At 37.6% G+C, this 22,424-nt stretch overlaps 1 protein-coding gene and 1 long non-coding RNA gene across 4 annotated transcripts in view; one reads left to right on the forward strand and one right to left on the reverse strand.

Moving 5' to 3' along the window:
• Positions 1-14,098, reverse strand: part of LOC105725071 (cell surface glycoprotein CD200 receptor 1) — a 59,477-nt gene extending 45,379 nt beyond the window's left edge. For 2 of the 3 annotated variants that reach the window (XR_001109206.3, XM_012464020.3), the window contains exon 1: positions 13,748-14,098. Coding sequence is in view for 2 of the 3 variants with exons in the window: in XM_012464020.3 (XP_012319443.2) it covers positions 13,748-13,814 (67 nt within the window). In the remaining variant the exon portion in view is untranslated. The remainder of the gene's footprint in view (positions 1-13,747) is intronic. The other variant, XM_012464019.3, reaches the window with a different exon arrangement.
• Positions 11,825-14,452, forward strand: LOC110567877 (uncharacterized). The gene is made up of 2 exons (XR_002478210.2): positions 11,825-12,255; positions 13,865-14,452. It is a non-coding gene; the product is annotated as an uncharacterized LOC110567877 (long non-coding RNA).
• The last annotated feature ends 7,972 nt before the right edge of the window (positions 14,453-22,424 follow it).

Consider the following 22,424-nt stretch of genomic DNA (forward strand, 5'->3'; position numbering starts at 1 on the left):
TAAATGAAAGACATTATAAAATAATATACACAGTATGATTCCATGTATGCACCATCACCAAAAAAGACAAAATAAATTATAGTGTTTGGGATTCCACACACATGATAAAATGTAAAGAAAATCAATGAATATCCCTCAAAGGGAATGATTAGCCTAAAAAATAATGACTACGTTTAGAGCAGAGGTTGGGGGACGTAATTGGGGAGGAAGTGGCAATAGTCTGTTCTTAACTTACATAGGATTCAATGTACAATTATTCTTTAAAATGTACATAAATCATATAGAATATATATTTCATGTTAATATAAAAGAAAACTAAAGTAAGCATAAAGAATACAAAAAGTACAGATTAGTACTTACTTTTTTACTTTTAGCATTTTAAACACAATTTTAAAAATTGATTATTTCATATGTTCATGTTCTGATACTTTATGAAACTGATTTTAATTGTTAAAGATATCTAGTTAGTAGCAGACAACACCAAATTAGATGTTCAGTTAAAAAAAAGGGAGAGGGAGTGAAAAATCAAAGTTCTGGCAGAGACAAATATAGACAGAAACTTCAAAATTAAAATTAGAAAAGTGACTAACATTTGGGCTCTTTCATTTATTACCCTTGGAGTCTTGCAGGGGTTACTTTCTAAACCCATTTGCTTCATCTACACATATGAGAATGTAGTATCTGATATCACTGGTCACTCAAATTCCTAAAGGGAAAGATGATTATTTATGTCATTGATAAAGAGTATTATGAGAAATAGCTAGTCATGTGGGAAAATAAAATCAGATTCTTATTTCACTTCTCATATCAAAATAAAACAAAAGATTTAAATATACGAAACAAAAAAGTACTAGAAGAAAACATAAGTAATTTTTTTTTTAATCTTAAAAGAGATGGCATGACTAAAACCATTGTTGACCGGACTCAGAGGCTTCCTGGGATGCAGGACATTTCATACTAAAACTAGGAAAAAAGTTCCAGGCAAACTGAGGCAGTTTTTCACCTTCAGTGAAGAAATCTTTCTAATCGTGATGTAAAACATGGAAACCATAAAGAAAAATATTGAGAAGTCTGACTCTAGAGAGAATTTAAAACTTCTGTATGACAAAAAAGAAAAAGAAAAATACATAAAATAATGCTGCCAAGCAAAAACCTGGGGAATGCTTGCAGCATTTAAAATAAACAAAGACTAATTTCCTTCAAAAAAATATGCTGAAAACACATAAACCAATGAAGAAAAAAAGAGATGGACAACTCAACTGAAAAAACAGGCAAAGATATGAACAGGCTGACAAAAGATTAGACATGTTAAAGATGATATAGCTAGTAATTATAATTCTACTCTTTAGGTACAACATAGAGATAAAAAAATTCAGATGGGTTATAAAAAAACTGAGAAGTGTTTAGAAAAGTAACAAGTTTCAAAACAATAACTGAATAATGAATTTGATGGATGGACAAAATTTAGAGAGCAATACAAATTATGCTAATATATTTGGCCCTACTTTTTAAAGGCAATATAAAGTCGGTAGCAGTTATTAGGGCACAGTGCTAATAAAAGCTATCTTACTGGCCTGTTTTGTTTTTTGGGTTTTAATTTTTGGTTTGGGGAGTATTTTTTTGAGGAAGTTGCTGTCACAAACTCCAAAACTAGTTAACAGAGACAAACATGTCTCTAACCTAAGGCAGATGTTGTACAAATGTGTATCACTGATCACAAAGGACAACATGTTCAATGGATGTGTAAATATTGAATTCATATTCATATTAACATATGCAAAGATATATGTACTAGGATATTAATTATAGCATTGTTTTCCCAAAAATCCAAAAACAGTTTTGAAATTGTAATTTTAAAAAACTGAAAACAACCAAAAAGTTGATCTGTAGGGGGCTAATTAAATGTTATAAAATAATATATAAGAAGAGCTTTGAAAACTACAAAATATCATTAAATTGTCATTTTTGAATGCTTATAAATGCAGACCCAGTGCTAAGTACTTTACATGCATCATTGGACTTAATCCTTACTGCCACCCCAGACAGGGATTATAGGTAAAATCTCCAAATTTTATTATTAATTGGCAGCTAATTTTTTTAAAAAATTACATGCATCAGCTAAAGGTGTCTGCAAGCCAGATGTAGCCCATGAACTGCCAAACTGCAGTCTTTGATGTTAGAGAAGAGGCCAAAACTAGAGCCTTGAAAACATTGTTAATTAGAGATCTCTTGGAGGCATTACACTTAACAGAAACAATGAAGAAAAGTAGGAAGTAAATGCAGTGCCTTAAAGGCAAATTACATGGTTTGGCTGTGTCCCCACCCAAATCTGATCTTGAATTCCCACATATTGTGGGAGGGACCCAGTAGGAGGTAATTGAATCACGGGAGCAGGTCTGTCCTATGTTGTTCTCATGATAGTGAATAAGTCTTACAAGATTTGATGGTTTTAAAAAAGGAGTTCCCCTGCCCACAAGCTCTCTTCTCTTGTCTGCTGCCATGTGAGATGTGCCTTTCATCTTCCACCATTATTGTGAGGCCTTCCCAGTCACATGGAACTGTAAGTCCATTAAACCTCTTTCTTTTGTAAATTGTCCAGTCTCAGGTATGTCTTTATCAGCAGTGTGAAAACAGATTAATACAGTAAATTGGTACCAGAAGAGTGAGGTGCTGCTGAAAAGATGCCCAAAAATGTGGAAGCGACTTTGGAACTGGGTAGCAGGCAGGTTGGAATGGTTTGGAGGGCTCAGAAGACGGGAAAATGTGGGAAAGTTAGAAACTCCCTAGAGACTTGTTGAATGGCTTTGGCCAAAATGCTGATAATGATATGGACAATGAAATCCAGGCTGAGGTGGTCTCAGATGAAGGTGAGAATCTTGTTGGGAACTGGAGCAGAGGGGACTTTTGCTATGTTTTAGCAAAGAGACTGGCAGCATTTTGTCCCCCTGCCCTAGAGATTTGTGGAACTTTGAACTTGAGAGACATGATTTAGGGTATCTGGTGGAAAAAATTTCCAAGCAGCAAAGTATTCAAGACGTGACTTGGGTGCTGTTAAAGGCATTCATTTTATAAGTGAAGCAGAGCATAAAAGCTCAGAAAATTTGCAGCCTGACAGTGTGATAGAAAAGAAAATCCCATTTTCTGAGGAGAAATTCAAGCCAGCTGCAGAAATTTACATAAGTAACAAGGAGCTGAATGTTAATCCCTAAGACAATGGGGAAAATGTGTCTAGGGCATGTCAAAGGTCTTCACAGCAGCCCCTCCCATCAAGGCCTGGAGGCTTAGGAGAAAAAAAATGGTTTCATGGGCGAGGTCCAGGGTCCCCATGCTGTGCACAGCATAGGGACTTGGTGCTGCTCCAGCCATGGCTGAACGGGGCCAACATACAGCTCAGGCCATGGCTTCAGAGGGTGCAAGCCTCAAACCCTGGCAGCTTCCATGTGGTGTTGAGCCTGCCAGTACACAGAAGTCAAGAATTGGGGTTTGGGAACCTCAGCCTAGATTTTAAAGGCTGTATGGAAATGCCTGGATGTCTAGGCAGAAGTTTGCTGCAGGGGTGGGACTCTCATGGAGAACCTCTACTTGGGCAGTGTGGAAGGGAAATGTGGGGTTGGAGTCTCCACACAGAGTTCCTACTGAGGCACTGCCTAGTGAAGCTGTGAGAAGAGGACCACCATTCTCCAGACCCCAGAATGGCAGATCCATTGACAGCTTGCACTGTGCCCCTGGAAAAGACACTCAATGCCAGCCCATGAAAGCAGCTGGGAGGGAGCCTGTACCCTCAGAGGCAGAGCTGCCCAAGACTATGGAAACCCACGTCTTGCATCAACATGACCTGGATGTGAGACATGGAGTCAAAGGAGATCATTTTGAACCTTCAAGATTTGACTGCCCTGCTGGATTTTGGACTTGCATGGAGCCTGTAGCCCCTTTGTTTTGGCCAATTTCTCCCATTTGGAATCACTGTATTACCCAATGCCTGTACTCCCATTATATCTAGGAAGTAACTAACTTGCTTTTGATTTTACAGGATCATAGGTGGAAGAGTCTTCCCCTGATGAGACTTTAAACTGTGGACTTTTGAGTTAATGCTAAAATGAGTTAAGTTTTTGGGGAACTGTTGGGAAGGCATGATTGGTTTTGAAATGTGAGGACATGAGATTTGGGAGGGTCCAGGGGCAGAATGATATGGTTTGGCTGTGTCCCCACCCAAATCTCATCTTAAATTCCCACATGTTGTGGGAGGGACCCAATGGGATGTATTTGAATCATGGGGGCAGGTCTTTCTTGTGCTGCTCTTCTGATAGTGAGTAAGTTTCATGAGATCTGATGGTTTTAAAAATGGGAGTTTCTCTGCACAAGCTCTCTTCTCTTGTCTTCTGCCACATGAGATGTGCCTTTCACCTTCTACCATTATTGTGAGGTCTTCCCAACCACGTGGAACTGTAAGTCTATTAAACCTCTTTCTTTTGTAAATTGTCCAGTCTCAGCATGAAAACATACTACTTATACACCAAGTAAATAGGAGGTTTCAAGACAGGAAGAATCAATATCAAATCATATGGAGAAAAGTCTTAAACTATGAATTAAGAAGCTTCGAGGTTTGGTAACAAGAAGGTCATCAGTGACCTTAAGATCTGAAAGAGAGTTAAGTTTAACAAAGAAGTACAAGTGGAAACCAGATTAAAAGGGGCTGACCAGAGGTAATGGAGTCAACAAATGTGGATTTAGTCTTTCAAGAATGCTGACCTTGAAAGGATGGGAGAAATGAGACTGGTTTTATCCTTTCATGTCAAACTTGAAAGAGAGACAGATGTGGCAACATCAGGAGATATGAGGGATCAAGAAGATATTTAACAGTAGAGGAGAACACAGCACATTTGTAGACAGAAAGAGAGAGCCAGAAGTTACAAGAATGAGGAAGCTAACTGGTCAACCAGGATCCCAGAGGTACTAGAAGGAATGAGACAAAGAAGGTTTGCTTTTGAAAAGACTGATATTTCGTCTCTGAGAGGGGAACAAAAAGGGTAAGAACTATTACAGACACGAGAAACATTTTGACAAGTAGCTCGGTAGAGCTCAGGGAATGACAGCTTGAATGAGACCACGTCCCTGCTCTCAGAAACCTTCCCATCTGTGAACATTAAAGAAGTCCACACTGGAAAATGGTAAATCGGGAGGTGAGCAGCTGTCTGCAAAGGAAACAAGGATAGTTGGGGTGATGAGAAAACTAGGAAAGACCTAGGGCAGTGCTCTGAACCCTGCCTCCCATCAGAATACCCTTGATCTAGACTTGTGAAACTCTAGATCCCTATGCACTGGAAAAGTCTGATTAAGCAGATTTGAGCTCCATAGGCAATTTTAGGCTCTATAGGGATTCTGTCTGGCAACTACCTTTAAATCACTGGATTAGAACTATCCCTGGGAAACAACTAAGGAAAAGACAAAGACAAATAAGATAAATTTTTTGAAGAATAAAAATAACTAGATTTTATTATTAGGGATCTGTAAACATTTACCATTTGGACATTTTTTTTTTTTCAAGAACTTATCAGCACCACAAAATGAATCATATAACCAGATATTCTCATATTAAGTAACGAATAAACCTTTAGGCAAAGGTAGCATTTCATGGTAAAGTAACAAAATGGCAGAGAAAAAGAAAATTACTAAACACCTTAAAACTACATGAACACATACTAGTTGGAAAAATATTTCTTCCAAATCACTGAGTTTTCTCAAATAATATCCTTTAAACACATTCAGGTTTCCCCTATGTTAGTAGAAAAAAATTTATTAGATACGACTTCCTTTTCTAGCTAGGATCCCTTCTCCTTTCTTTGCTGTCTAACTTCTAGAATGAGTAGTCTGTGCCCACAGCCTCAATTTCCTTCCCACCCACTCCCTCCTCAATACCAGCAATCTTGCTGCTCCCACGTCCATCTACTCAAACTGCAATTTTCAAGGTCACCAGCCCTTTTATAGTCAAGCTTTTGGCTTGTTTTTAGTGCTGGCATTCCTAAGTTGCTTGGTGGATTTTGATACAATTAACCACTTTCCTCTCCTTCTAAAACCCCTTTCCTAGCCTTCCCACTACGCCCATGCATTCCTTCTCTGTCTCCTTCCCCATCTTCACTGCGTCCTCACATATCTATTCTGCAATCTGTCTTTCTCCTTGAGCATCATAATGTCAGTATTCACAAAAGTCTCAGCTGCTCTTTCTCTTTACACTTTTCTCCTCTTGCTCCTCAACCTCTTGAACTTCAACTAGATCTCTACACAGGTGATTTCCTCTTGTTTTCAGCACTCCAGTCATAGTTTAGCTCCCTTTGTCCTTCATCTGGCCTGTTTGACCAGCCTGGAATGTTCATCCCTCAATTCTTCTTACCTCGCTGTTTTTGTTCCTCTTCATCTTAAACATCACTTCCTTGGAAAAGCCTAACTTGACTCTCAAACCAGATTAGACTTACCAATTACACATTTCTATGTCACTCTATATTTATATTTATCCTTATGTACTTGCACATTATTTAATTATTTGCAGTAATTAATTTAATATCTATTTTCCCCACCAGATTTAAGCTCCATGAGAGCAGGACCTATGTCTGTCTTGATCAAGTGTCCACAGACATGAAGCACAGTGACTGATACATGACAGACTCTCTAAATTACTGAAGGACAGAGTAACCCACCGATATTTTAGCTTTGACTTATTTTTCCTAAACAAGAATCTCAAACATTTAGCTGAAATATTTCCCCACTTGAATGCTTGCTGTCATTTCAAGTGTATCATATCTAAAAGCCATAGATTTTTCTCCCACCCACTTGCCCCATCCCTTTCCCCTCTAATTTTTGTACTATGAAGGTGTTCGAAACTCAGCTCATACCCCAGAAAGCTGTGTGATATTATTAGCAATCCCGTGTACACACCTGGGCTTTATTTGCCCCATGTATAAAATGAAAGATTTTTAATTTGAAGGTTTCTAAAGTCCTGCCTTCCTGAGGGCTTTATACTTCTTAATAGTGTCATACACCTCCTTCATTTCACAAATGAGGAAATTACTGTCAAAAGAAGTTAAGCAATTTCTAAAGATGAAACAGCTAGTGGTTAGAATTACATAACTGACCTTTAGACCCAACACAGAGTTATATTAGTATTTAGAAATTGGTATCTATTGGTATCTAAATTAGTATCTAGAAATTTTACTAGAAATTGTGGAAAAGAAGAATGAAATTTTATTGAGAAAAGTGAAATGTACCAAAACATTCAATGCATGGGGAAAATTTAGAAAGCAAAAGGGCATAATATATTCAATCTTAACATCCAAGACAATATAACCACTAAGTCAATATTAGTTGTAAAAGTACAATAATATTTTTAAATATGTAGATGAAGAAAGTTTCACTTCTTTATGAGCCAGTGAGTTTCCACAGATAGGAACTATAAATTGTGGGCAAAATATTAAAAAAACTACCTGAGGCCACCTGAAAGTGGAGGAAGCAGAAAAATTATTGGAGAGTGTCAATGCTTGAAAAAACACAACGGCTCAGGGTTGTGGGTATAGGTTCCATTTTTTATGTAGGTTCCCATTATTTCCCCATTTTTACTGATGTTAGTCCCACGAAGGGCTGCAGTGGATACCATATTAGGCAGCTAAAACTCTAATAGAAAACCCACAGTTTTCTGAAGAACCAGAGGGCAGATTTTAAGGCAACCTTACTCTCTGAAAAGCAACGGAGTCAAAGTAAAAGAGTTCCAAATTCTGCACACACTCTACCCATATCTCTGCTGAGTCGAAAGCACACATTGTAGGTCACGGTCAAAGCAGATTAGCTAGCAGTAAAAGAACTGGTATTTGAAATGCTGTCCAAGGGGTAGAGTTTGCAGTTTGAGTCCAACCAAGTAATATCAACACTGCAACATAACAGAATCTGTGCAACATTCAAAACCCAAAAAAACCTATTTAATTTACAAAGAACCAAGGAAATGTGGCCCATTCTTAGGAGAAAATACATTAAGAGAGACCAATAACTTCAAGTTGACCTAGATATTAGAATTCTCAGACAAGAGTCTTAAAGCAACATTCAGCTATGCTTGGTGGCATAAAGAAAAATATACTTACAATGAATGAATGAAAACACAGAAAAATCTCAGCAGAGGAAAAAAAAACTTTAAACAAATAAATGGAAATTTTAAAATGGAAAAATATAATATCTAAAATAATATATTCACTAGGGCTTTACAGAAGAATGGAGAGGAGAGAGGAAATTGTAATCATGAGTAAACTTGAATATGTGGTAATAGAAATAATCAAAAGAACAGAAAGACAAGATATTGGGGAAAATACCTATAAAAGGAGAACCAAGAACTAAGAGAACTCCTCACTAGCAGACCTATACTACTAGAAACAGTAACAGAAATTATTCTGGGATGAAAGAAAATAATACCAGGTAGAAACTTGGAAATTCAAGAAAGAATTAATAGTATTATAAATGGCAACTACAGTGGATATAGTTATGTGATACCAACAAGTGCTTTTGACTTTTTGTTCTTGCCACTAGGATCACTGTCAACAGACGGTCTTCAGTTTTCAGCCTCTCCAGGGATGACTTCAGCTACTTTGACCAAAGTTAGACCCTTCCCAGGGGAGCCCAATCCAATAACTGATTTAGATGGCGGAATAAGGGACCACCATTTTTATTCAATGCATGGCCTCTCTAAGGCCACTCTAGCTCCTGAGCTCCCTGTGGGGTCAGGTGAGGGTGTCAATTGGTTTAGATTGCAGGTAGACTTCTCCCTCTGCTCAAAAGCATCTGTACACAAAACTCTGAGAGTTTAATTTCCAAGAGAACCTGCAACAGCATCGATAACTCAAAGTAGCAGAGATTTTTCCACAAAAGTATTTCTTTAAAAGTGGAAAAACTGGCCAGGTACAGTGACTCATGCCTGTAATCCCAACAGTTTGAGAGGCCAAAGCAGGAGGATCGCTTGAGCCCAGGAGTTCAAGACCAGCCTGGGCAACATGGGTCACCTTGTCTCTACAAAAAAATACAAAAAACATTAGCCTAAGGTCAAGGCTGCAGTAAGCCATGACTGCACCACTGCATTCCAGCCCGGGTGTTAGATAGAGTGAGACCCTGTCTCAGAAAAGAAATGGAAAAACTTTTAGCCCTTCTTTAATCCTGGAACTTTTTGATATTGCTTGCCTTAAATACAAATTGGATTTTGGTTTTTAGAATGGGGTCTAAGCATACAAACTCTAGCTAGAAAATCTCGGAAGTTGTTTGCTTAGTGTTAATGCATGAATAATGTCATTTCTTCCTGGGGAAAAAAGAGCTGATTGTGACTATGTCTATTATATGAACTATATAAATCAGTGATATTTATTACTATTATTATTATTTTAAAAGTAATGATTGTTGACTTGATTCTTAGGGGCTACTAGCATCACACAGTCCTTTATAACCGCAGATCTGCTCCCAGATCCCAGTCAGGAATTGACAAAGGTACATGAGTGATAATAAGGGAGAAGAGGCAAAAATATGTCAATGGCTACTACATTTTCATCAATGTACAGGTTAATTTTTCAAATATAACATAAACAACTACTGGTATTTCGTTTTATTAACTAAATACCATTAACTGAAATATTCATGATCTTATTGGGAGGAAATTTATCTTCTATAAACTCTCTCATTTGTTCCCATTACCTTATTGCCATCCTCAACCTATTAGCATCCCTATATCTACTGTCTCCTCTTAACCCTCAATTTCAGAAGAGTATCTTCTCTTATTTGAGGTTAAGCACTCAATTGGCACTCCATATTGGCTCCCTTCCTGTCTCCTCTCAGATCTTCCTATCTTTTGTAGACTAGAAAGAGATAAGTATGGTTCTCAGAGCCCATATCAGATATCTCTAGTGCTTATTCTATTTTTTTTGTCTCTATATTTATTCTGTTCATGGAATGGATCATCTACTTCATGAATGATTCACAAACACTAGAATTTTCTATACAGTCATCCTTCAGTGTCTGGGGGATTAGTTCTAGGACCCCTATAGAAAGCAAAATTCAAAGAAGCTCAAGTCCCTAATATAAAATGGTGTGGTATTTGCATATAACCTATGCACAATCTCTCATATACTTTCAATCAACTCTAGATTGCTTATAATACCTAATACAATGTAAATGCTATAGAAACAGCCCTTACACTGAATTATTTAGGAAATGACAAGAACAAAATCTGTACATGTTCAGTACTAATGAAATCCTCCACTTTTTCTCCTTATATTTTCAATCTGAAATTGGTTGAATCCAGGGATGCAATACAGAGAGCTGACTGTATTTCCAAGTATCTGTAGGAATTTTCATCCTGCTTGTCCTCCCTTCCTATGCTGAACTTAACATCTTCCTCCACAAAGAAGCTCCCTTCTCAGTCACATATATATCTCAGTGGCATCACAGAACTTTTTCAAATGAGAACCCTAGCATAGCTCTTGACTCATGTTTCAAAATAAATATATAATCCAGTGCCACTATCACTCAATGGAACACTGTCACCACATCCAAAAATGCTACTTAATTATATTATTTTCCTGTTCACCAAAAAACAAGTGGTTCCTCATTGTCTACTGACCGATACCCAGGTTTTTTTACTTAGCTATTAAGGACCCCAAAAAGCCAGCTTTATTTCCTGTTGTCATTGAATGCATAATTGCTGTTCCTGCAAGCTACAGTTCTTTCTCTCTCTGAAGCACCTTGCATTTATACATGCTACATGTCCTGTCTTTCCAGTTCCTTTCTCTACCTTCCCCTGTTTATCCAAACCTATCATTCAAAGCCTAGCTCAAGACCCATCTCCATAAAGCCTTCAACAACTCCAACCCACTGTAATATCTCCCTCCTTTAGATTTGTACTAGTTTCATACACAATTTCAAGATTTACTGACTTTAAATGTTCACCAACTGTTTTATCTTACCTTTCTCTTTCTAATTTAGATGGCTAATAACTTTTAGCCACTATTCTACACACACATATATACCGATTAATAAGGACTTTTAATTAATTTATTAATTGCTTAAACATGAACACTTAGAGAAAAACACACCTATAAATTATTATAATATGTAAATTCACAAATATCACAAACTGGAAAAGGAAGATAGAGCTAAAATTATTAATAAAGACAAACCCTTCTTTTGCTCAATTGTTTTTAATCTTTTTCCATTGTTTGCAAATCTGCCAAAGCTACCTTAGAGCCCTGTCTGGATTTTTATCTCCTCTTCTTGTTACTGCCTGTCCTCTAGTGGAAGATAACAATAAATGAATAAAAATTAGCCCAAAGAAGGAAAGAAGTAGAGGGTTCCTTTTTAGTAACTCATAATCACAAAACAGTAACTTTTACAGAAGATGGAATAATTTTAAATGGAACAGAAAAATACAATTTGAACACACACACACAAAATCTAGAAGACAATAGGGCTAAAAGAAGGAGGCAGAAGTGGCACAGGGTATGGGGAGTGCCAGGGAAGGGGACCAGGTACAAGCTTGGGAATAGTGCTCTGACGTGCACAATTTAGGTTGTTTTTATTTTTCCCTTCAGGTTTTTCTGGATAAATCTTGTCTACTGACTACCATGCTGCTTGAAGTTATAAGCAAATAAATAAACAAAAAGAAAGTAGGGAAACCAAATGAATACTATGTTTTACATTTAAGTCATTAGCTCCCTTGCTCCTTTGTTAATTTATCTTGTACAAAGCGAGTTCTGTAAATGACTTTATGCCTTTATTGCTAAAACTGCTCTGTTATTAATACAAAGGCAGTATTAATAACAGAGCAGTTTTAGCAATAAAGGCATAAAGTCATTTCCCCAAGTGATATGCTTCATTGTAAACCTATCACAACGAATCACTGCATGTAAAGTAATATACTTTTTTATATCTTGATTTTAAACATTTAATAACTTGATAGTAACATAAGCATAGACTTCATAGATCTGATATATGCAGTCTTTCCTAGTTGTGTTCAGAAATAGTTTTAAAATGTAAACCTTTCAACCTTTAAAACTGAAAATTATAAATTATGTTTTAATGGTTTTTTTCCTTTTCTCAAAAGTAACAGTGCAATTTGACATAAACAGCTCCTTGCCTATCTGGCTTTCCCAGCCAAGCTGGGTCCTGCACAAGTTTCTATAAGAGTTTTCTACAACAAGATCTCAACTACTGAAAGATTCAGATCACTTCAATTTTTTGTAGGTAAATAACAGTCTATTAAGACTAAAACTAAGTATTGGCTTGACTTTTTTCCCTGGTGCCCTTCAGTGAAAAGCACAGTGGTTAAATAATGAGGAAAACTGCCTACTCAAATGTTTAGCCGTGCTTACTGATGTATGTATATCATTACTGATTGTGATTCTGCCATATTCTAGTCATATCTAACCTTAGGAAAATCATTTCACCTCTCTACGCCTCCATTTCTACCTTTGTAAAATGGAGAGGTGTCTTCCATGTCTACTTCACTGGGTTGCTGTGCAGATCAAAGGGGAAAAAGTATGTGAAAATTCTCGATAGGAAGGTACAGTCGTAGAGTAGTTATTTTGCATGTGCTTGCTAGTAAGAGTAACATGTTGAAAGCAGATTTTTTGCTGGAAGATGAGCAGCATTTTAAAGTCATTCAGAAATGAGGAAGAAAAATACCTTTTCTTCTTTTAATTATCAAATTATAACATTTAAAACCAACTACACTCTTCCCTTGCAGCTGCTCCATCTACTAAAAGTGAAACCTGAAAACTCCCTCCGACACCAACTCCTACCAACCTTCTACAGTGAAACCAGGACACCCCCACAGTGGCCCACGTTCTGTATAACTTCTGTAGGAACCTAGATGTTGAGGAGTGGGTTGTCTAACTCATAGCGTCTCCTACAGCCCACACATCTTGAAGATAAATACAGACATACATCACAGACGTGCCACTGTAACTGTTATATTTTTTTAAGCGCCTTATCATTGAAAGTGACAGAGAGCAATAAACTGTCCTAATCTATGCTACTGGCAATGTGGACCTAAATGAGTTAGGGTTCTTATTTTTTAAAAAAAAAATTCTTGAGAGAGAAGAGGCTGGTTGCAGTAGCTCATGCCTGAAATCCCAGTTCTTTGAGAGTCTGAGGTGGGAGAATCGCTTGAATCTAGGAGCTGAAGATCAGCCTGGACAACATAGCAAGACTCCATCTCTATCAAAAATTTTTTAAATTAGCCAAGCATGATGGCACACATCTGTACTCCTAGACACTCTTGAGGCTGAGTGGGAGGACTGCTTGAGCCCTGGAGTTACAGGCTGCAGTGAGTTATGATGCACTACTGCACTCCAGCCTGGGCAACAGAGCAAGACCCTGTCTCAAAAAAGGGGGTGGGGGCGAGAATGAGATAAAGAGAACCTAAATGACTTTGATTGCTGCTGGCGTGTATTTGATGTATCCTGCCTTGTTCGAAAAACAGGAGGAAATAAGGAAGTGGGCAGTAAGACAAGTTATAGAGATGTGTGTATTACAGTCGGATACAAAGTAACATAAGTAAGACACGGGAAAAATGATGGTAAAGGAAACTAGATACAGGAGTAACCCGTAGTTAGCAACCCTCTAGATCTATGATTGCAATTGATTTGCATTGCCCCAGAAGAAAGACAAAAAAAACTCAGGAAGAACTGAGACCAGGTTTCTCACCATTCTCCCAAAGAGAATTCAAACTTACCAGTCACTAAGAAGACAGTCAAAATCAACAGTAGCCCTAGGTTAGCAGTTCTCCAAGGACAGAGCATTTCTGTTTTCTCTCTTTCTGCCCTTCACTCAGTAATTTTCCTCCACACAGGTACAGAAAGAGCTGTGAGCATGGTGAGACCCTTTCTGGTCAACTTCTCGGTACAGAATCCTCTCAGCCCATCAACCGCGCGGCGCTCCCTTCCTTCTAGCTCCCTCGTTCACGTCTATGTGGTTTAGCCTGATTAGTAACTTGGAAGAACAGAAGCTTTTCTCTGGAACTTGACACAGCAATAGATTTCCTGTATGAAGCCCTGAAGCAAAGACAGAGGAAGCAGATTGATTGAGTTATCTCTCAGCTCATTGGTTCTCTTCTCACTTCTGCTGCACACAGATAAACTTTACAGTAAGGCATTGAACATGTCCAAAATAAACAGATTTGTCTCAACTTACACTAAAAAGTAAAACAGAATATTTATTTATTTTGGCCCATCCTTGTAAATTTCTCAATCATGATAACTTTTAGAGGTTTCTCCCGGTTGAAGAGCTTTCTGGCCTTAATATTCAAGTCTGGAATATAATAGTTTTCCTTGAAAATTATGTGAAATTACCGTCTATAATGGAAGTCAACACTCAACTCTGTAAGCATCATAAGTATATTAGTTTCCTGTTGCTACTGTAATAAATTACCACAAACTCACTGGCTCAAGACAATATAACATTTATTATCATACAGTTCCGAAGATCAGAAGTCTGAAATGGATCTTAGGGGACTAAAATCAAGGTGTTGGCAGGGCTGCACTCCAGCTGGAGGCTCGGGCAGAATTTGTTCTCTGCCTTTTCCAGCGACTAGAGAACACCTGCATTTCTTGGCTTGTAGCAACATCGTTCCGACCTCTGGTCCACGGTCACATCTCCTTCTCTGTTACCCTTCTGCTTCCCTTTTATAAAGACCTCATGATTATTTTCAGTCCACCCAAATAATCTAACATGATCTCCTAATCTCAAGATCTTTAATTGAAACACATCTGCAAAGTCCTTTTTGCCACACAAGCTAACATAGTCACAGGTTTCAGTAATTAGGATGAAGGTATCTTGTTAGGGGTGAGTGAGGGCATTCTATTTATCAGAATTCGATACTTATTGCCATTCACTTTCACCTTTGAAGAGTTAGACTGATCATTTTAAGCAAATTAGAAATAATTATGCATCTTTTAGTTGCCACACATCTGGAATTCAGACTCCCCGCCTCAAAAAAAAAAAAAGTCTTCCTTAAGGTTACTAGTTCCTATGCTTTTAAGTTACGTTTGAGGGTGGGGGGAATCCTCTATGTGCTAAGAATTTTCTACCCCAAGGCAAAACTGTACAGGAAGGGGAAGAAAACATTGCAAACAGGAAAAAGATTGAACAGCCTGCATTTTTTTCTGTTAGCAGTTTCATCTTCCTTCTTGCCAAACATTATAAATATTCCCCCTTTCCCCTTCTGAAGCTTTTTTTTTTTTTCAAGTTAATTAATTTGATGAAGACAGTGAAATCAAGTCCTTGAGGGCATGGAACACTTGAGAGTATGAGCTATGACAATGGGGAGACCATAATAAAAACGTCTTTCCTTCTGTCTAATGTTTCACCAGGTGTCGGGAAATTAGTGAGAATACGTCATTTAAAATATGGGTAACATTCTGGTTTTCTACCACATAGAAGTTAAAGTTGGTTGGGAGCCGTGGCTCATGCCTGTAATCCTAGCACTTTGGGAGGCTAAGGCAGGCAGATTACCTGAGCTCAGGAGTTCGAGACCAGTCTGGGCAACATGACAAAACTCCAAACTCCATCTCTACTTAAAATATATATATAGAGAGAGACCAAAAAAAAATTAGCCAAGTATGATGGCACTCATCTGTAGTCCCAGCTACTTGGGAGGCTGAAGCATGAGAATTGCTTGAACCCAGGAGGCAGAGGTTGCATTGAGCAGAGAGAAATTAAAGTTAAAATTCACACTAGTTTAGGATACAGATAGACATTGGGTTAAGTCTCTGTTGTGCAATTACTAGCCCAGTGATACTGGGAAAGTTTCTTACTCAAGTCTGTATCTGTTTACATTATATTGATATGAGCTTTTTCTCATGTCATCAAAAATTCTTGGAGATCATTTATTTTAATGTCTGCTCGATGACACAGCCAAAGCTAAACCACAGGAGGGCTAAATGGCCTAAGGCCTCAAAGCAACTTGTTGGCACAGCTGGGAATAAAATGTGCTATATTTTCTAGCCCTGTGTTCTTTTCACTCAACTCCTCTGCTTTGAAATTTCATGCAACAACTTTCATAGACACACTCCCATGCACTCACCTGAGGTCAGACCACGATCTGCAGTCAGCAGTTTAAGAATCAAGTGATGGATATCAAAAACCATAACATTTGCAAAATAGATTTGACAGGATGAAAGCTTCTCTCCCTGGTCCCTCATCCTCTCCACCCGCAAACCTCACTCTTGTAACCTCTCAACTCCCACCTTCCACCTTTTATGGAGGGTGGATGTTTAAAACAATAAAGGGACTAAAAGTTTGTTAACATAATTATCCACCAAAGACATGCCACAAAAGTCAGTATAAGAGAAAGATGTGTGTGTCTCGTAATGCACCGCTCTAAAAACTCTGAAAGTCACAAATTCTCCCTGGTTGGGCCCTTTGGGCACAGGACCCAGGAAGCAAGGCAAAAGAGTGAAAAATGATGAAGAAACCCAAACCTTTTACTCCACCAGTCTTCCAGGTCTCCTTCAATAATACAGGTTACGAATCAGAGCATATGAGAGACAAACAACAATGTAATGCCAATTAATGCTGTAGAAGCCAAAACAAAAAGACATAGAAGCTTTAGTAAGTTAGAACTGCTTTAGGCCATAATTCCCCCAAATCAACACAGTTGGTTTACTCAATTTATCAGTTGCTAAACTGAAAATTGATTTAGGTTTGTATAAATGCTGTTGAAGTAAACTTCTTCCAATCAGGGGTATTTCTCTCCGATGTCAGATTCAGACTTAGTCACAGCTGAAATCATTTAAGATGAAATGTTGCAGTCTTGCCCTTGGGATTCCTCCCAATTACATGGAAGCTTTGCATGGCTCTTGAATACTCACTGCAAAGACTTCATGGACTTTTATTCCTGACTTCTTGTTCCCTGGACCCTTTGTTCCCCAGACCTTTTCCCCCAGTACCATTGCCTACCATTCACCTCCTATATTTGAGTCTTGACTGCCTAGAACTTCAGCACCTGCCTGCCCCTCCTACCATAGCTGAATTTTCTGGATGTGTGTCCTTGCAAAATGGGCCAATAACTACTTCCCTTTTCATTGTTACTTTTGGTGAACTCTCTGGCTTAGACATCTGACCTGACTTACCCTTCCCTACACATGCATATGTGCCCCCCCCGATACACACACACTCACACAAATGTATTAGCTAACACTTAGTCCTAATTCCCTCAATCTACCCTGTCCTACTGCTAGCCAAGTACTAACATAGCAGTTTCACAGAGGTAAAAAGAACAGTACCTAATAGTCTAAAGAATTTCAAGGGACTCAAACTCACAACACTCCACTCTTTTCTTTACTTCCTCTCTGCTCCCATGTACAATAACTAGAGATTTTAATCAATGAATTACCACGGAGATGCTATAATTCAACATAAAATTGCATAAAAAGACTGCTTTCCTGGCCATATTTCATTTTCTATTTTCCAGTTCACCTCTCCGTAACCTTCATTTACCCACGCTCTCAAGACTCGTCTGAAATCCTGTATCTTCCTCCATGGACAATCATTAAATGGACTAAACGGTAACTTAAAAGAGCCTCACGAAATGCATATTTCTATTTTTATACCTTCCATTATATTGATTTTTCTTGAAAAATTTTACTCTAATATATGGTTGATCTATGTCACATGCATGAAAATTCTTAAAGAGTAGAAAAAAGTCACATTGAAATTAATGATTACTTTTTATTATAATTTTATAGATAATACAAAAAGGAAAATTGAGAAATAGTTATTTGAAAATTAAATGTGGGTAGTATCAAAATAAGCAAAATCAGAGTAGAGAAATTAGCAATCACATTTTATATTCAGCTAAATATCAACTGCAAATCTCACTGGTCATATCCATGGCAGATATTTATCAAGCTCTAAGCTTAAAACCCTGGTCTTGTTCTAAGCAGTTTATAAATATTACCTAATTATCTCAGCAATCCTATGTAGTAAATACCATTTGCCATTGAGGAAACTCAAAGCAGAGAGATTATATAAAGTGTGAAAAGCCACACAGCTGAAAAATGATAGATACAGGATTCAAGCCCAAGAAATCTCACTCCAAAGTCTGCTTCTTAAACTATAAGACGAATTAGTTTCTCCTTTACTACCTACTTTTTTGAAGGTGGTAACGGTTTTGTCTCCAATACATCTCCCACATTTCTAACCCCTACTGAATCTATCTATTCATTCACTCTTTCTTCCAATTAGACACCCTTACCATCTCATAATTGGTCTGTTTTCTTTAAGTAAATAAGCAAACCCTGTGGTGTTTCTAATCATCTATTTGCATTAAGATTGCTCTCTGCTGCCACCTGGAGATAATTTGGTGAAACCAATGCTAAGATTTTTGTAAATGTATCTAGCAAATTCAAAAATAACTACACATTAAGATTTTGATCACAAAGTATGCTAACATGCCTAAACATTATACATTTAATTTACATCATTTGGAAACTGCTGAAACATAACAAATGACCACCTGTTGGATAGTACAGATATTATACCTTGAAGAAATGTTGTTGAAAAAGAAAAATTAATCTTTTGAGTTGCCAGAATGGTTTAATAAAAACAGTGCTGCCAGGCATGCTGTTTCATGCCTGTAATCCCAACACTTTGGAAAGCTGAGGCAGGAGGATCACTTGAGCCCAGGAGTTTGAGATGAGCCTGGGCAACATAGTGAGAGCCCATCTCTATAAAATAAAATTTAAGAACTGTTTTAAAAGCAGTAGTGTAAAGAAATGGATAAATGGATGGATGGATGGAAGTCAGATTCCCTACCTGATTGCATGAAAATTTGAGAAGATTGCCATCATTGGGTACTGTGGAATGCAAACTCTAAGATGGAGTTTAATGTGAAAGAGTGTTATTATATTAAGGAGTAACCTCAGATCATCACTTGGGGATAAGAAGGAACACAAACTGATGTGAATAGGGGAAATCAAACTGTAAGATAGGCCCACACCAGACTCAGCTAACCCTATGGGAAGCTCCAGAGCTAAAACTGCCCCTTAGAGTTGTCCTCTCTTGGCCTGAAATGGCCAGATCTTTACACTTCTGCATCTATCCTTGGGTAAGGCAATCCATGTAGAGGCCAACCCCTGAACCGTGGAAAACACTATCAACAATGGAGCAACAAAGTCCTTCACTGAAGGGGGTTGATGGTACCCCACAGTGTCTGCCAATTGAATAAATGTTAGAAAATAATCTACTGTAATTCTAGTCTCAAATACAATGATATTCCACTCAGTCAATTGTCTTTCACTCCCAAGAAACCAAATTAATGGAAAATCTTTCCAAAAATATAACTTTGAAGGAGCTCTGCATTAATATATTTCCTACCTGAGGCAGTCAGGTAATTTTCATCTGTAAGTGTCAACTGAGAAGATATGGAAATGAATTTTTAAAAGGAAAAGCCCAGTCATACACCTTGGCTAAAAACTAACATCAAGGCAAAGCATGCTGAAGAGAAACAAGTATGATCTGATCTCCAGAACACCCTGATACTAAAGTCAAGAAGAGCAGAACATTGTAAAAGGAAATATTTCAGACTGAGTCAAGTGGGTTTACCTTAAATTTCTCAGACAGTATTAATTAATAAGTGAATTAGTTCTATATAACTTTCTAACAAAAGAATATGAAACATGAAAATCATATCAGTCAGAGAAGCTTGTATTTGCCTGAAATTTTATTCAAATTTTATTGGGCTTTTCTCAAAGAAATGATGAATATCTGTTGATCCATCATGATTTTATTATATCAGTGGCTTGAAAATGTTGTCCCCAAATTACATATTTGACCACACTGTCTATCTTTTATAAGATAATTTAATGTTTTCAGTGAATAACTGAAAAATAGTTTAAATTGGCTAAACTCTAAATATTAAATTTGCAGTTTAAGAATGTCACCATTTTGTATCTAGTTTTGGGAGTAGCTGTTACTGTTATGGCCCCTAAGTTGAACTTCCTGGGTTCAAACTTCAGTTTGGCCCCTTAGTGGTTGGTTACTCTATTTTTTGTCTTCTGTTCTTAGATGCTATTTGATTCTTTTTTCAAATCTGCTACCATTTTAATAATTTTACTTGTCCACCAAAACTTCTAGTCTTTTATCTCCTAGAATATAAAAATAATATTTTAAAGTCTCTGTCTGATCATTCCAATATTTGAAGTAGCTGTGGGTAAATGTCTATTGGTTCTTTCCATGAAATGTGGTCTCCTCATGTACCAGGCATTGTGATTTCTTTCTCAAATTGCAGAAAAATTGGAAATGATTTGAGGCCCTGCAAAATTTTGTCTTCCTCCATAGAGGAATTTCATTTACTTCTGCCAGGACTCCATAAACATTAGCAATCAAGAATCACCTTAATCCGGTTTTAAGGACTAGAATTTTCTGTGCAATCAGATGACTCAAATGTAGGTTGCAGTCTGTGTGCTATGGCTTCAATGTGTCCTTTATATTTCATGTTGGAAACTAATCCCCAAATTCATATGCTGATTGGAGGTGCAGCATTTGGAAGGTAAGCAGGATTAGGTAAGGTCATCAAGTTGGGACCCCGATGATGGGACTGCTGGCTCTATAAGAAGAGGAAAAGAGACCTGAGCTGACACACACACTCTTGCTCGTTAGCCACGATACCCTTCACCATGTTATGATGCAGCAAGAAGGCCCTTACCAGATGCCAGCCCCTCAAACTTGGACTCTCCAGCCTCCAGAACTGTAGGAGATAAATTTCTTTTATAAATTACCCAGTCTGTGGTATTATGTTATAGTTATACAAAAATGGACTAAGACACTATATAAAGGGTGATTGTATTGTCCACACCACCCTACCCCAAACCACTCTTTCCCATTTCAAGAAGCCACCAAAGGCATTGCTAACCTTTAAACCAGCTCTTCTATATCAATCAGTAAACATCCCCAGGGTAAAAGTAGTTCCAATGCCAGTTTCACCAATCTGTATTTCTTTCTTTTTCTGAATCTTGGTGAGGTAATTCTTCATTACCTTGCCAGATCACTAATCTGCCATCTGTAGACTTTTAAAATGATTATGTCTAGATTTTCTACTTAGCTTGAGAGGGAAGACTAATCTAAATTTCTTTGTCTGCATCACCTGATGTAAAAGTCCCATCCCTTGATTCTTTACCTCAACTATCAGCAAGTCTTTTTGGTCTCTTTAAAATGTTTCCTGAATTTGACCATTTCACATCATCTCTACTCTACTGGATTAGAAAAGGGGGGATGCTGGGTGCAGTGGCTCACACCTGTAATCCCAGCACTTTGGGAGGCTGAGGCAGGTGGATCATGAGGTCAGGAGTTCAAGACCAGCCTGACCAACATGGTGAAACCCATCTCTACTGAAACTACAAAAAGTAGCCAGGCATGGTAGCGCATGCCTGTAATCCCAGCTACTTAGGAGGCTGAGGCAGGAGAATCACTTGAACCCAGGAGGTGAAGGTTGCGGTGGGCCGAGATCACGCCATTGCACTCAAGCCTGGGCAAAAGGAGCGGAACTGTCTCAAAAAAAAAAAAAAAAGAAAGAAAGAAAGAAAAGAAAAGGGGGAATGTAGTTACAGATTCGAAAGCCTGTTTTTTTTTTAAAACTAAATCACTGTATCATTTAACTTGTGGGCAGCAGCGAAAAGGTACAGATACCAGAAGCCACAGAACATTGTGTGCAGTGACTGCTTCCATTTTATCACAGCTTTCTGAAATATGTTTTACTGAAGTCGTTTTTATTTTGGTCACTTGTAGCATTGATTATGTTGTTGAAACATAAAAGCTCAGATATTCCATACATGAAATTTAAGAATTTTAAAAGTCAGAAGGCCTACATTAAGACATTTTTCTTAAAATAATGTATGCTCCATTGACATCTAAGTTACGTTTTTATGACTATTTTCCTACTAGTGATCTTTCTTTCTTGTATGCTTTCTTTTTACTTATCTAATATACTACCAAAAACTTGGAGTGATTTAATATGATTTCAAAATGCATGTAGGGGAATTTTCTAAAGAATACTGTTATGATTATCTCACCTTGCGAAAAGAAGAAGTAGGAAATATGAAGCTGTTGAAAACGTTTGAAAGTTGAATGTTCTGTATTTAGAAAAGGAAGTAGATAAGATCTTTTTTGATTTAATATATCTATCTTTTACTTGGCTAAATATGATAAAGCAATCAAACCTGTAAGAAGTAGTGCTCTGCTTCCTACCCAGAGTATCTTTAATTCTGGACATTTTCAACAAATTTCCTCCTTTTCTTTCATTTATTTCAAGTGACTCCCATAATATTGTTTGGTTTGTTTTTGTTTTTTAACATAGAGTTTTGCTCTGTCACCCAGGCTGGAGTGTAATGGCGCAATCTCAGCTCACTGCAACC

The sequence above is a fragment of the Aotus nancymaae genome, unplaced genomic scaffold (assembly GCF_030222135.1).
Source record: "Aotus nancymaae isolate 86718 unplaced genomic scaffold, 86718_ANA_hifiasm-v0.15.2.pri h1tg000011l, whole genome shotgun sequence".
Lineage (NCBI taxonomy): Eukaryota > Metazoa > Chordata > Mammalia > Primates > Aotidae > Aotus > Aotus nancymaae.